At 38.3% G+C, this 16,050-nt stretch overlaps 1 protein-coding gene across 1 annotated transcript in view; it reads left to right on the top strand.

Annotated features, from left to right (window-relative positions):
• LOC126235809 (regulatory-associated protein of mTOR) overlaps nucleotides 1–16,050 on the top strand; it is a 316,754-nt gene that overhangs the window by 6,299 nt on the left and 294,405 nt on the right. The window contains exon 2 of the mRNA XM_049944648.1: nucleotides 14,981–15,083. Coding sequence (XP_049800605.1) covers nucleotides 14,981–15,083 — 103 coding nt within the window. The remainder of the gene's footprint in view (nucleotides 1–14,980; nucleotides 15,084–16,050) is intronic.

Raw genomic sequence — 16,050 nt, 5'->3', positions numbered from 1 at the left:
CCACAGCAGCATGTGCCAGATAACAGTATTTATTTATTTTATGGGCCACATTGGACCACTTTGGTCAATATTATGAACTAGGTTCTTCTGTTTTTTGTTGAGCCATTACTTTTTCATTCTTTCAGATCATGCCCTTCCTTCCCTCATCTGAAATCACCCTTCCCATTCTCTATTTGGTAATTTTTATTGGTAGTGTGATATGTTTCTCCTGAAGTACCTTGAGTGCATCTGTCTTGCCTTTCAAACCCTCCATCGTAATCTGTAATTTGATCATGCCCTTCTTGATCTCTGAGATCCGTCTAATTCCGGTCTTACTATTCCGTAACTCCTCAATTGTTCTCCTGATAATTCTATTCTCTGTTGTCCTTGTCAGATGTCCTAGGGAAGAGATCTGTTTCTTTTTCATTGTACTTGTCACTGGTGCTATTTCTTTTTAAACTCTTTCTTGTTAAGCTTTTCTCCAAACTCCGTCTTTTTGGTATTTTTTTTTATTTATGCATGTTCTGACGATTGTTCTTTCTATTTTTAGTAATCTATGTATTGGTACAGTTTTGGTTGTTGTAAATATAGTTTTTCCAGCATATGTTATTTGTGGCTGTGTCACTGTTTTGTAGTGTTTCAGTTTTGTGGCTATTGAGACGCATTTTTTTGTTACACATTCTTGGTAACATGATGCATTTTAATCAATTTGTTTAGTCTGCTCTAACATGATGGTTTCTCATTTGGGTTGTGTTTTGTTATTGCTCCCAAGTATTTATACTTTTCAACAATTTTTATGTCATGTTCTCCAATCCTAATTTTTTTTTGCCAGTGGCAGTTCCATTTGCATTATTTCTGTTTTTTCAAAAGAAATTTTAATGCCAATACTCTAGGCTATTTCCCGCAATGATTGTATTTGTTGTTTGGTTCCTTCAATGTTATTGGTGAGAAGAGTGAGGTCATCAGCAAATCCTAAACAGTTCAACTTTATGGTGCCTTTTTGTGTTCCAGTCTTAATGTTCTTCAGATTGTTCTTGTACCATTCCCTCATTATGTAAACAAGGGCACAACTAAAAAGAAGTGGTGACAGGCCATATCCCTGCCTTAAACCAGTTTCTATCTAGAATGATTAAGAAAGTTCCTCTCTGAACTTAATTTTCAAATTCGTATTTGTTAAGGTAAGCTCTATCAGTTTCATTAATTTTGGTGGAGTCTGAAATGTCTAAAAATTTTTAACAGTGAGGGTCTGATAAACATATCAGTAAATTAGTCTACTCTGCCTATTGTCATTCATTGCTTTCATATGGCATCATATTTTGGGGCAATACATCATTAGGAGAGAAAGTATTCATTGCCCAAAAGCGTGTAATCAGAATAATAGCTGGAGCCCATCAATATCACCTTGCAGACATTTGTTTAAGCAACTCGGGATAGTCACAGTACCTTCGCAATACATATATTAACTTATGAAATTTGTCATTAATAACTCATCAAAATTCAAAAATAACAGTGAAATGCATAGCTACAACACTAGAAGAAAGGATGATCTTCACTATTCTGGTTAAATCTCACTTTGGCACAGAAAGGGGTGACTTATGCTGCCACAAAAATCTTTGGTCATTTGCCAAATAGTATTAAAAGTCTGACAGACAGCCAACCAGTATTTAAAAGCAAATTAAAAGAATTTCTGAATGACAACTACTTCTACTCAATAGATGACATCTTAGATATGAAGTAGTAACTGGAAATAAAAAGAAAAAGAAAAAAAATAATTTAATTAGTTATTTTGTGTAAAGAAAACTTATGTTAAAGTGACACTTTCCACATCATTACGAATTGTCATACTCATGATCTGTGTAACAAGGATTAATGAATGAATGAATGTGGACACAATCATATGCTTTCTTAAAATCTGTAAATGTAATTGAGAGAGGCTTGTTTCATTTGCGATAATAAGCCATGATTAATTTCAGAGTAATTATTTGTTCAGGAGAGCTTCTCCAAGGTCTGAAGCCTCCTTGGTATTCCCCCAGTTCCTTATCCAGTTGTTCTTTGATCCTATTGTGTAAAATCTTGAAAAAATCTTGTAGGTGCAGTTCAGGAGTGAGATTCCTCTATAGTTGTCTGATACTTTTGTCTCCTTTCTTATAAAGTGGGTAATTATAGGTGTGATCCATTCTTCAGGGAATTTTTCTGTTGCCCAAATAATTTGTAAAATAATATGTAAAGATGTCTGAGTTGTTTTACCAGCATACTTCTACATTTCTGCAAACACTTGATTTTCCCCACATGCTTTGTGGTTTCTCATTTCTTTAAGTCCAGTTTCTATTTCTTGTACTGTAGGTGGCTTCATATTTTCTGGTTTGGTTTTTAGAGGGTTGCCTGTGTCTACTGTTAAAAGCTTTTCAAGTTCATCACAGTCCAAGAGCTTGTTGCGTACTGCTGCCATTATTTTTGTGTTTTACTTGTTGTTATACTCTTTTCTTCCATCTTTATTTATCAGCAGTAATATGGGAGGGTTGTAATTACACAATTATTTATTAGTTGCTTTCAAATATTCTCTGGAATTGGTTTTGTAGAAGTTTTCTTCAGTGGAGCTCAGTATAGCCTTTTGATATTGCCACTTTGTCTTTCTGATAATTTGAGAGAACATTTTTCTGATGTTTTTGAGGTTAGTTGCAATTTTTGTTTTGTTTTTGTTTTGTGAGTTTGAAATTTTGTCAGAGCTTGATGTCTTTCATCATGAATTTCATCACATTCTGTAGTCCACCATGCATGTCTTTTAGTTGATTTACTGGGGCCAATTCTTCAGCGTGCTGTTTTAAAATTGGTATTAGTTCCTCAAGATTATTGCTTACTGTTGTATTTTGAGTGTTTTGCTGATATTTGTCATTTTTCATTACTGTATGTGGGTATTACTTTCTTTTGTCTCCAAATGTTCTGTCTTTTTTTCTTTAGTGAGGTGAATCTGATTTTGATTTTGACCTAATAATGATCTGTTCCTCTGAGTACTTTAACATTTTAAAACATTTTGAATTTCTTCATGAAAGAATTTTTCCATGTAGACATTGTCTAGATGCCACTCTCTTCTTCTCCAGTCAGGATGTTTCCATGTCATAAGTTTTCTTGGTTTTCTTTTAAAATATGTAGATCTAGAGATGAGCCCATGTGTTCTGCAAATTTCAGCAAGTCTTTGTCCATTTCTATTAGTTTATTTATGTGAAGCCCATTTTCCAATTATATCTCCCTACTTCCTTTCCTTTCCCAGTTCGGCATTAAAAATTAATTAAAAAGCAGTAATGAAGAAGAAAGTAGGAATGCTGGTAAACTACTATGAACAGCATAGTGAACGCTTTATTGCAGCCAAGATACACACAAAGCCTATGCCTAAAACAGTAGTATGAGTTTATATGTCAACTAGTTCTGCAGATGATGAAGCGATTTAAAAAAATATATTATAATGATATAAAAGAAATCATTCAGATAGGTAAGGGAGAGGAATTGTGATGGGGACTGAAATTCAGTTGTAGGAAAAGGAAGAGAAGGAAAAAATAGTAGGTGAATATGGACTTGGGGAAAGGAATGAAAGAGGAAGCCACCTGGTACAATTTTGTATATAGCATAGTTTAATCATTGTTAAAGAGTTATGAAAAAACATTGTATATTTGGAAGAAACTTGGAGACACTGGAAGGTTTCAGATTGATTTTATACTGGTAAGACAAATTCTATTTCTGAGGGCAGATGTGGACTCTGATCATAATTTATTGGGTACAAACTGTAGATTAAAACTGAAGAAATTGCAAAAAGGAAAAAAATTAAGGAGATGGGTTCTGGTTAAGTTGAAAGAACCAGAGATTGTTGAGAGTTACAAAGGGAGCATTAGGCCATGATTGACTGAAACAGGGGAAAGGAATACAGTAGATGATGAATGGGTGGCTTTGATTGATGAAATAATGAAGGCAGCAGAGGATCAAATAGAAAGATAAGGCGTATTGGAAATGAGATTGACAGGAAATACAAAAAACTAAGCAGGAATGGCTAGAGGACAAATGTAAGGATATAAAAGCATATATAATTGGGAGAAAGATAGATTCCACCAATAGGAAAACTGAAAAGACATTTGGAGAAAATAAAAGCAGCTGTATGAACGCCAAGAGCTCAGATGGAAAACCAGTATTAAGCAAGAAAGGGGAAGCTGAAAGGTGGAAGGAGTGTTACAGAAGGACTATAGGAGTGAACTTGAAGGAAATATTATAGAAAGGGAAAAGGGAAGAGGACATAGATGAAGATAAGACAGGAGATGTGATACTGCGAGAAGAATTCGACAGAGCATTGGAAGAGCAAAGTTATAAAGGCCCCGAAAATAGATGACATTCCCTCAGAACTACTGATATCCTTGGGAGAGCCAGCCATAACGAAACCATTATACCTGGTATGCAAGAAGAATGTAACAATTCCAATAGAAAAACAGGTGCTGACAAGTGTGAATATTCCCTAACTATCAGTTTAATATGTGATCGTTGCAAAATACTTGCACAAATTATTTACAAAAGAATGGAAGAACTGTTAAAAGTGCACCTCAGTGAAGATCAGTTTAGATTCTGGAGAAATATAAGAACACACAAGGCAATACTGACTCTGTGACTTATTTTAGAGAATAAGTGAAGGAACGGCAAACCTACATTTATAGCTCTTTTAGATTTGGAGAGAGCTTTTGATGAGGTAAACTAGAATACTCTCTATGAAATTCTAAAGGCAGTGTGGATAAAACACAGGGAGTGAAAGGGTATACACATCTTGGACAGAAATCAGACAGCAGTAATGAGAGTTCAGGGGCATGAAAGGGAAGCATTGCTTGAGAAAGGAGTGAGACAGAGCTGTAGCCTATCCCCGATGTTATTCAATCTGGACATTGAGCAAGAAGTAATGGCAACCAAAGGAAAATTTGGAGAAGGAATTAAAGTTCAGGAGAAGAAATGAAAACTTTGATGTGATGTTTGCCGTCGACATTTTAATTCTGTCACAGACAGCAAAAGTCTTGGAAGAGCAGTTGTATGGAATGGACACAGTCTTGAAAGGAGGATATAAGATGAACATCAACAAAAGCAAAGCAAGGATAGTGGAATGTATTTGAATTAAATCAGGTGATGCTAAGGAAATTAGATTAGAAAACGAGACACTTAAAGTAGTGGATGAGTTTTTCTGTATGGGCAGTAAAATAACTGATGATGGCCAAAGCAGAGAGGATATAAAATGTAGACTGACAATGGCAAGAAAAAGAGTTCCTGTAAAAGGGAAATGTGTTACCATTGAATATAAATTTGTGTCAGGAAGTCCTTTCTGAAAGTATTTGTATGGAGTGTAGCCATATGTGGAAGTGAAACATGGACAATAAACAGTTTAGACAGGAAGAGGTAAAAGCTTTTGAAATTTGGTGCTACAGAAGAATGCTGAAGATTGATGGGTGGATCATGTAACTAGTGATGTGGTACTGAATAAAATTGGGGAGAAACAAAATTTGCAACACAATGTGACTAGAAGAAGGGACAATTGATAGCCTGGTAGGACACATTCTGAGACGTCAAGAGATTACCAATTTAGTAGTGGAGGGAAGTGCTGAGGATAAAAACTGTAGAGGGATACCAAGAGATGAAAACAGTCAGTGATTGGGGAAGGGAGGTGAGAAAGGTAGGAAATGCATAAGATAGGAATATGGCACATCTACACCACTACTCCGCAATCCACCTTAATGGCACGTGGCGGAGGGTGACCCTTACCACCACAAGTAATTTCTTTTCCTGTTCCACTCGTGAATAGAACAAGGGAAAAACAACTGTCTATATGCCTCAGTATGAGCCCTAATTTCTTGTATCTTATCTTCTTGTTCCTTGTGCACAATGTGTGTTGGAGGCAACAGAACAATTTTTAGTCAACTTCAAACACCGGTTCTCTAAATTTTCTCAATAGTGTTCCTGAAAAAGAATGTCACCTTGCTTCCAGAGATTCCCATTTGAGTTCCCAAAGCATCTCTGTAGTAATACTTGTGTGGTGTTTGAATCTAGTTCTGGCTGCAGGCAGAGGAAGTTGTGTGCAGTGCTTGATGATGTGGAGGAGTGGGTGGGGAGGGGGAGATGGAACAGAGGAAGCATGAATCCTTAGAGAATTCTTGGGTGTGGGATGAGTGAAGTTAGGGTCATAAGGCAGAATTGGAGGTGTGTGAGGGTGGGGCTAATGGAGATTGAGACCAGGAAAGATTGGAAAAGACGAATATGTTGCAAGGACAACTCCAGACTACATAATTAAGATAAGTTGGTGTTGTGGGGAAAGATCCAGAATGCTCAACTTGTGGAGCAGCTATTGAAATCAACCCTGTTGTGACCAGCAGTGTGTGTTGCTACTGGGTGGTTAACTCTGCTGTTGGCCACAGTTTGGCAGTCACCATTCGTTCCGGTGGATAGCTGATTAGTGGTCATGCCCACATAAAATGCTGTGCACAAATTACTGCAGAGGTAGTAATGATATGACTGCTTTCTTAGGTTACCCCCTGTCCTTGATAGGATAGGATAGGATGAGCTTGTTACAGGACTGGATTAGCGTGTGCTGGGTGAAGTATGTGTGTTGTAAGAATGGACTAGAATATTACATAAATTGGTTCATCTGAAACTTATACAGAGTCCTCAGTTTTGTTTATGTGTGTATTGAGGATACAGTGCTTGTTATCTGTAATCCTTAAATTATTTAGAACACATCACGAACAATGCGCAGTTCATGATGGGATGTCACAATATTATGAGAAGGAACACATACTCTTAAAGAGGCATACTTTATTTATGGTGAATAAATTTTGTATTCATCAATGCTGTAATAACTGTTAGATATTAGCATCTATTTCAACTCTTTCTTAAGTTTACATGATGTGCACAATTTGTTTGGGCAGTATGACTACCACATGTTGAATTAGTATAGGTGTTCCCAGGTGGATGGAGGAATCTGTGACAGCGCAAACAAATTAGTGACATAAAAATAAACACTTTATTGTTCTGTGATACTTAACTAAAGTTGTACAACAACTTGTAAGATGTGCTTGTGGACAGATACACCTAAGCAGTGGCCTCTCAGGGCATTCGTTACTGTATACAATGTCAATGAGACTGTGTCTGTCCTGGGTGCCACACTGTCAATCACTGTAGTAAACAGTTTTCCCTATGCGAAGGCTATAGGTGGCTCCACACACAGGCTAAGTCTCACTGGTTGATCTCCACTATGAACTGTAGCTATAAGCTGCAAACCTGGAAAGCTGTACTTGAACTGTCATATGCCATTGCAGAACATGAACAATGTGTTGTTGCCTCTGGCCACTGATTATCACAACCTGGAAGTCCATCTCATTGGCGGTGCCAAGGCGCATGTCTGAAACTGTGTCAGTTTGCCAGCTCCGGTTGCACACATGCAGCCCCCCCCTCCCCCGCGCGTGCACACACACACACACACACACACACACACACACACACACACACACACACACACACACACTAGGAAGGGAAGGGTCAAAATTTCAAATTATTTAGAAATGTTCCTGCAGTATTTTCTATTGGTAACCCCTTTCATTATTTATATTGCTCCTTTTTTTTAAATTTTGAGTGATTGTTTTGCGGAACTTTCATTTTTCCATCATATTGCACAGTACTGCAGTAGGTGGTGCACATGTCCATAGTAAGAAATAGTATTATTTCAGTGTTACAGCAGTCACTAAGAATTCTTAAGACACAATGTATTTAATTACCCATTGGTCAATAGTTAAAAATGTCCCCTAATAAATGACCACCTAACCAAAGTTATAAACTCCATGTAAGATATTTGTTCAGTGCTACGGCCCCTAATTCTAGGATTATATTACTTCCAGTTTTTTCTCTTAAACCTCTAAATCCTGTCCACATAGTTATTTTTCTTATTTACCACATGGAACAATCCCTAAACCATCTTTCTAATTTTTCTGTTGCCACCAAGACCTTCTGCTGTAAATCAGCAATCTTGATCCATTAATAAAAATACTAGTATCATCTGCAAACAACCCTGGCTTTGCTGCTGACAAGTGGTGCTGTAAATCATCCATAAAGAATAACAGAGAGCCCATCACAGGCCTTGAGGTACTCTGTAGCTAACTTCCCTTCTCCCAAAAAGTAAGTTTTATTTTCATTTCATGTTTCTACCATCTGCTGCCTACCAGAAATACAAGACTTAAGTAAGCTGTAGGCATTTTCACAGATACTACATTTTTATAATTCTCAAATTTGTAGATCATGATTGATAAGATCAAATGCTTTAGATAGATCTAGAAATAGTTCATACTTTAATTCATATTGGTCTGTAGCATTCAAGACTTGCTTCAAGAAGTCAAAGTCAGCTGTTCAAATAGCTTTACTTTTCCTGAAACCATTTTCCAGTATTAACTAGTACTTTATTTTTGTCCAGAAAGTTACGTAATCTTTTATGCATTACTCATTCAGTTGCCTTAGAAAAGCAAGGCAGTACTGAGATTGATCTATAGAGTGATGTGTCTTACGTTCAATCCTTACTGTGAAGTGCCTGTATTATTGACTGTTTTAGGTTTGTTGAAAATGTTTCTGCACTAAATGGCAGTTATGTCTGTTAGCTAAGAGAGTATTTTACATGAACTTAGTTTAATGACCTTTTTTGGGATACCACTAGCATTGTAGAAGGATTTAATTTTACTGATTGAATTTATAAAGTCAGTTGTCGTCACTTGATACACAAATGTGGATTTTCCTTTAAAAAAAATCATTATTTGAATTTCATTGGCTTTTTATTAAATTTTGTGCCTTAGTTCTGTAAAGTTCATTAAATGTATTAGAAATCTCCATTTATTTGTTTTATTTATTTATTCATCCATTGATCACTTGGCACAACAGTATAGGACATGTCAGGTACACCACAGACATAATAACACACACACACAATAAGATAGTATTAGGCAAGGATAGGGCAGGAAGTCGGGCATGGCCTTATCAAAGGAACCATCCCAGTGTTCACTTTATCCACTTGGGAAAACTATGGAAAACCCAAGTCAGGATGGTCAGATGGGCTATGAATCATGATTCTTCCGAATATGAGTATTATCACCACCTTACCCAACTTCCTCATTTCTTTGATTTGGAAAGAAAACTGTATGTACCTAGTCTTCAAGGAGCTTACATCATGCGTGAGAAGGATAATCAGTGATATATCTAAACATGAAACACTCCTGAATTATACAAACACATTAACACGTTGTATTACATTTCCGGAAAAAAAAGAACTAAACACATAAACCCCCACAATCATTATACCCATCACAACTTTTCTTGCAAATGGTCCCCTTCTCTGCATCTGGCTCAGAAAAAACAGGAAGCCAACAGCAGAAACATTCTTGTGCAAAGACAAGCACAGCATATATGATAAATCAGATATCAGTAAAAAGTTCACAACAGTAAACAAGGGCCTAGAATTTCTGCACTTCTCAACAATAAAGGTATTTGACTCTTCTCCAAGAGCTGTCTTCTTCACCAACCTCTATATATGTTGGGAGTGCATGACACCAAAGTGGCTCACACATTTTTGAGTACAAATTGTTCTTACTGTTTCTACATGGAGGGAGCCACAGCTACAGAATGTTACAACTACAGTAACTGTTATTGTTTGCAGGTCTCCAAATTTAGCTCTTGTCATCAGCACACATTTCTATATTTGTGGGGAGGATACAGTGAGTGTACACAACTTTTCAAAAATGGGCTTGCAGTGAGCCCTTGTAGAGCTGTGTGACAGAATTTGAATAGTGCTTTCCCATAATGTAAAAATTTCATTTAAGGACTATTAGTTTTATCTCAAAACACTATTTTGTGGGTTACAAAGGACTATAAGTAACCAAAACAAGCCAATGCAGCACCTTCTGGTGAGCATACTTTTCAAATGATTCTCAGAGCAAAACATACTCGACTGAGTGTCTGGTAGAGTTGTGTTACATGGTCTTTTCAGTTTGTCTTTATCAACATACAGTCCTAAAAGTCTTGTACATCAAACTCTTTCTAACTCATTTCTATCCAGTATCAGTTGGAGATCTTGGTTTAGATTCATTTTTACAAATCAAATATAATCTGTTTCCTTCAAATCAAGGGTCAGCCTGTTGGCAGTGAACCATGACTATATGGACTTGAGGGATTGATTGTTGTTGTGAACAGAGATTATTTAACAGCCCTAGGTGGATGTGAACCCCAGTGAGAACTTGGTACCGGGTTTGTACTGAAAAAAATGTTTAGTACTTCTGTTGGTGGAACTAGAGATAATAAGCAAAAGAATTGTGTATCTGGCACTGAAGCACAACATTCATCATTTTGTAGTTGACTTTCAGACCCCAGTGTTATGAATTAAAACATAGTGAGAATGAAGTGCAACCTGTTAGCTTAGCCATCAACTGTGTGCAAGTCAACAATGTTCCTGCACAACTGGGCTGATATAGAAATGTGGAATCAGTAGCTTGACAATATGTACAAGTATAATTCATACAATGAAAGAAGAGCCCTGTTAGCTGGCAATGCTCTTGCTAGCTTTCAACCGTGAAGCACAAAAGGTTGTTCGTGGCAGCAAAACTATGTGACTGAAAACAATATTAGCTTGTAGAGCTGCAGTAGCACCGAGTCATAACCATAGGCAAATATATACAAAACCATGTTACATTACGAGTTGTGGCTGGCCCACAAAACGGCCACATCATGTCCGCTTTAAATGTCAGGGCTTTTCTTCTGCTATATGTGCTATAAGAAGGGGTCTTCAGAGCTGTTAGATAACAGATAAAAGTAGAGATAATGGACAAAGAAAGATGTGTATGAAATGGCTTTATACACAGGATTTAGTTTAGTTTTTGTGTTCACGTGCTTCTGTGAATAAGTGAATTGTATCTGCATATTTTACTGCATTGACTAGTGAGTACTAATTTATTTAGAAGTTTTCGCAAAAAATTTAGTGCATCTTCGTTGTGTGAGCTGAATTTGGAGTGTAGTAAAAACCAAAGGCAGTGTAGCAGCACAATGTAGACTACACCCAGAGATTCCTTGGATTCGTGTTAGATTATTTGTAGTATCTTGGATTAGTGTTAGATTACTTGCAGTATTGCAGAAAATCAATTAAAAATGGATAGGGACTCCACCTGTTGTGGACAGATGCTGAGGAATTTGAGTGATGTCCGTAAACAGCTGGAAGCTCAGTTGACCATGGTCTACAGGCTTCAGATTGCTGCCCTAGGCTGCAGTGGCATTGGGGCACCTGAGATGAATGCATTGAAACTTCTGGAGCCTATAATGTCACCTGGGGTCCTTAATGCCACAGCACCCAGATTCACAGGATGCATCTGGTCGACACATATTTGACGACTATTGGCAAACATTGGTAGGGTTGCGAATCTTTGGGCAGAAGTCAAAAGTGGGTATTGGCTTTACGGCTGCCCCTACTCTTTAAAAACAAGTTTGCGGTATTGCTCATTGCTGAAAATACATCTAGGACAGCATGGGACACCTCACCTGCGACGGAGGCCAATCGTCCTGAATGATGTGAACAAGAATGGGAGCGGATGCTTGTCATTGGGAGCTCCAGTGTTAGGTGGGTGATGGTTTCCCTTACAGAAATAGTGGGCATGCTTGGAAGGGAGGCCAGTATTCACTCTATTTGCTTGCCAGAGGTCGTGTCTGAGAAGTGGAGGAGGCTCTGCCAGCAGCAGTTGAGTGCACTGGATGCACCTGACTGCATATTGTGGCTTGAATAATGTGTGCTGCCTAGGTTCAGCAGCCATTCTCGGCCCTACAGGTGGCTGGCTGATGGGGTGAAGACAGCTAGCCTTTGCTCACGGGGTGGAAGGAGAGCTAGCATTTTGCAACATTGTTCTCGGAACCGATTACAGTCCTCTGGTTTGGAGCTGAGTGGAGACTGAAGTCAGAGGTCAGACAATTCTATGATGATCTTGGATGCAGACCTCCACTATTTGGTGGAAAATTTTAGAAACCCCTTAAGAGATTAGGCATGCTTTATAGGTAGGTAGCGAGAACTAGGATAGTGAAGTACATGTGACATGCACATTTGGGTTTTTTAGGACAGAAAAACCTCTAGACATACCCTATAAGATGTATTGATTTCAGCCAGGGAAGAATAGTATCTCCATTAACTGAAGAAGTAAAGTTCATCATCACAGATTGGAGAAAGCTTGTTGGTGTAGTGTTAGTTAACTACAGGAACACATATGAAAAGGTCCCAGAACTTGTCTCGTCTATAATCAGTAACAGTGCCCTCATAGTACTAGGAGCAGAAAGCTGAATGAAACCAGATATTAATGGCAATGAAGTTTTAAATTTCGATTGGATATATATTGGAAAAATAGGTTGAATGCCAGCAGTGGAGGCATGTTTATAGCCGGAAAAAAAAAAAAAATGATAGTACTAGTGAGGTTAATACATATTCAAAATGGAAAATAATTTGGGTAAAGATAAGTGGTTGAAGATGGATCAAATGCGGTCATTGGATGCTTTCATAGGTCTTCTGCCACAGGAGCAATAGTGGTAGAACATTTGAGGGGAAACTTGGAGAATATTTTGTGTATAGACTGAGAGATTCAAGTGATTAGGGCAGTCTACAAGGACAGGGAATCATCTGAAATTGTTCTGAATGCTTTATCCAAAAATTACCATCAACAATTAATAAAGAGCCGACTCATGAAGGCCATCTTTAATCTGGTGGTGACAAACAGACCTGAATTTTGGAATCAGTTAGGTCAGAAAAGGAAATCTGTGATCATCAGTCTGCTACAGTGTCAGCAAATATGAGTGTAAATAGGATACAAAGAAAGGTAGGAAGATCCTACTGCTTAGCAAGAGTGACAAGAAACAGATTTCAGATTACCTTGGTGATCAACATTAAAATTTTATTCAACAGCTGTGTTAGAAAGCTGCTACGAAAGTAACGAGAGTTCACTGCAAATTTAAAAGTAGCCAAAGCCTCACAGACAAACAAAAGCTGAATGAAGCCAAAATTAGCTAAGGAGAGCCAAACCAACTTGACAGGAAACCCTGAGAAGACTTGGTTTTAGGTTAAATCAGTAAATGAATTGATGCCATCTGTCCAGACACTCTGTGATCATAATGGCATTGAGATGGAGGATGGCACAGTGAAGGCCAAAATACTAAATGTCTTTTGGGAAAACAGTTCGCTGAGGAAGATTCCACTATAATTCCTCCTCTAATTGTTCCACAAATTTCAGGTTGACAAACGTCAGAAATTTGACCATGGGATACCTAAATAATTGGAATCACTCAAAAGAGGAAATGCCACTAGACTTGATGGGATACCAATATGATTCTGCATACAGTAAGTGCCACAACTTGCTCCTTTCCCAGCAGTGATGTACCACAGGTCACTAGGGGAGGAAAGCATTCTTAATGGCTAAATAAAAGAGTGTGCTGTTACTGTTTTCTAGGAGGGTCATCAGACAGATGCACAAAACTATCAGTTTATATCTCTGATGTCGGTCTGTTGTAGAATTTTGGAACATTTTTTATACTCAAGTATTATGACTGTTCTGGAGAATGAAAATCTCCTCTATAGGAATAAACAAGGGTTCTGAACAGAATGATCACGTGAAACCCTGCTCACTCTGTTCATCTTCAATACCCAGAAAGCAATAGGTACCAGCACTTAAGCCGATGTCATATTGCTTGATTTCCAGAAGGCATCATTCAACACAGTTCCACACTGCTGCCTAATGAATTAAATTCAAGCGTACAAAATATCAGACCAGTTGTGTGATTGGACTGTAGAGTTTCTAACAAACAGAGCATAGCGTGACATGCTCAATGGAGGGAAATCTTCTGACATAAAAGTGACTTTGGGCATATCCCAAAGGAGTGTTAAAGGATCAGTTTTTTTCACAATATGTAAAAATGATGTAGTGGAGAACACTGTACATTCTGTGAGTCTTTTCACAGATTATGCTGTTGTATGCAGAGAAGTCATAATGCTATAAAATTGTAGCAAAATGCAGGAACATTGTGGAAGATTGATACTTGGTGCAGGGAGTGGCAATTGACCCAGAACATAAATGAATATACTCTTAGACAAAAAAAGTGGCACACCATGAAGGAATTATTAGCATGGGCCAGGAATTAGTAAGTGTGATCTACATATACAGACAAACAAATGATTACAATTGCAGAAAATTTGGATGATTTATTCAAGAAAAAGAACGTCACAAATTGAGCAAATCAGTAACACAGTGATCCACCTGTGGCCCTTGTGCAAGCAGTTATTCTGCTTGGCATTGATTTATAAGTTGTTGGACATCCTTCTGAGGGATATCGTGCCAAATTCTGTCCTACTGAGGCATTGGTTTGTCCAGATCCGGAACTGGTTGGAGGGCCCTGCACATAGTGCTCAAAACATTACCAATTAGGGGATAGAAGTTAGATACCCCTCTTGATGCTATTGGAAAGTAGCAGGCTACTTGCTGGTAACGTGTTTCACCTTCTCCCTTCTTTTTATCCATAACTACAGGTGGTAGATTGTACAAGCACTCATCACAGTTATCTACACAACACAGACACACTCAACACTTCATAATAGGTTGTGGAAAGACAATGATAAACCACATCCACTATGGCATAATTTAGAACAGCTATGCAGAATTTCTGCATCTACACCTCTATACTCTTTCCCTGAGAGTGGGACAACTTTGACTTTAGCTTGTAACTTGCATTCATAACACCTCCATAGTGGCAACATTTGGTTTGATGAACCGTTTCTTATAAGTCTGTTTACTAAATACCTACTACTTTTTTCAAAATGCAGTTGAAATGCTTTTTGCAAATTTTTTGTTAGTGGTTAAGGAGTCTTTCAATACTTTTCTTTAAAGTAGAGCTGTGGCAGTTAATAAATACATACTTTGATGGATAAAAATATTGATTGCAGATGAAAACTGTGAGTGTGGCTCTTGTGCTCTGCCTTAATGTGGGTGTCGATCCACCGGACGTAGTAAAGACACAACCATGTGCCCGTCTTGAATGCTGGATAGGTAAGTAATGATTGAGCTCAAATCTATTACATTCTGTTTTTACTGATTACAAGTTTCATGTATAATAATTAGTAAGTCACTGCTGAAAGAAAACTGTATGCTTGGATTAAACAGTGGAAAGTCCAGTTTGAAATATCAACAATATTGTCAATAGGACCCATTGCTACTCGTCATAAAGGTGACACATTGAGCTGCAAACGAAAAAACTTGTACGCTTTGAGCTTCTGGCCAAAGCCTTCTTCAGAAAGGAAAACATGCACATATTCACACAAAAAAGCACATCTCACACACACAAGGCACCTATCTTTGGTGCATCTGACCAGAATGCAACTGTGCCATGTTGAACTGATGCAGCAATCTGGAGTGGGGTGTGGGATTGCAAGGGTAAGGGATAGCAAGCAAGGTACAGATTGGGGGGGGGGGGGGGGAGACAGAAGTCAGCGCAACCTGGCAGAGTGTATAGGGACTAGATGGTGACAGGACGAGACTGTCAGGTGCAGTGTCAGCAGGCTGTAGGGAGGGGGAGAGATGGGTCGAGGGAATGGATAAATGGAAGGAGAGGAGCAGAGAAGGGGAAAAGACCAGTGTGTGCATTGGCAGAGAGCATTGCCCAATGAGGATGATGGGACTGAATAGGCAAGAGGTGATACATTGGGGGTGGGGGGGGGGGTGGAAATGTTAGGTGGCTAGTGTAGGGGTAGTAGATTACCATCGGTTGAGGCCAGGATGATTTCAGGAGTGGAGAATATTTTCTGATAAGTCCCACCTGCTTGGTTCAGAAAAGCTGGTGGTGGAGGGGAGGATCCAGATGGTAGACAGATGGCTTGTAGTCACACCAATATAAAAAGCTGGGCAATGTTTGCCATAAAGCTGGTATATGACATGGTTGCTTTCACAGGTGGCCAAGCCTCTGGTGGGGTAGAATAAATCTGTGATAAGACTGGAATAGGAAATGCTGGGTGGGTGG

The sequence above is a fragment of the Schistocerca nitens genome, chromosome 2, assembly GCF_023898315.1.
Source record: "Schistocerca nitens isolate TAMUIC-IGC-003100 chromosome 2, iqSchNite1.1, whole genome shotgun sequence".
NCBI lineage: Eukaryota > Metazoa > Arthropoda > Insecta > Orthoptera > Acrididae > Schistocerca > Schistocerca nitens.
This window is presented reverse-complemented; position numbering and strand designations above follow the sequence as displayed.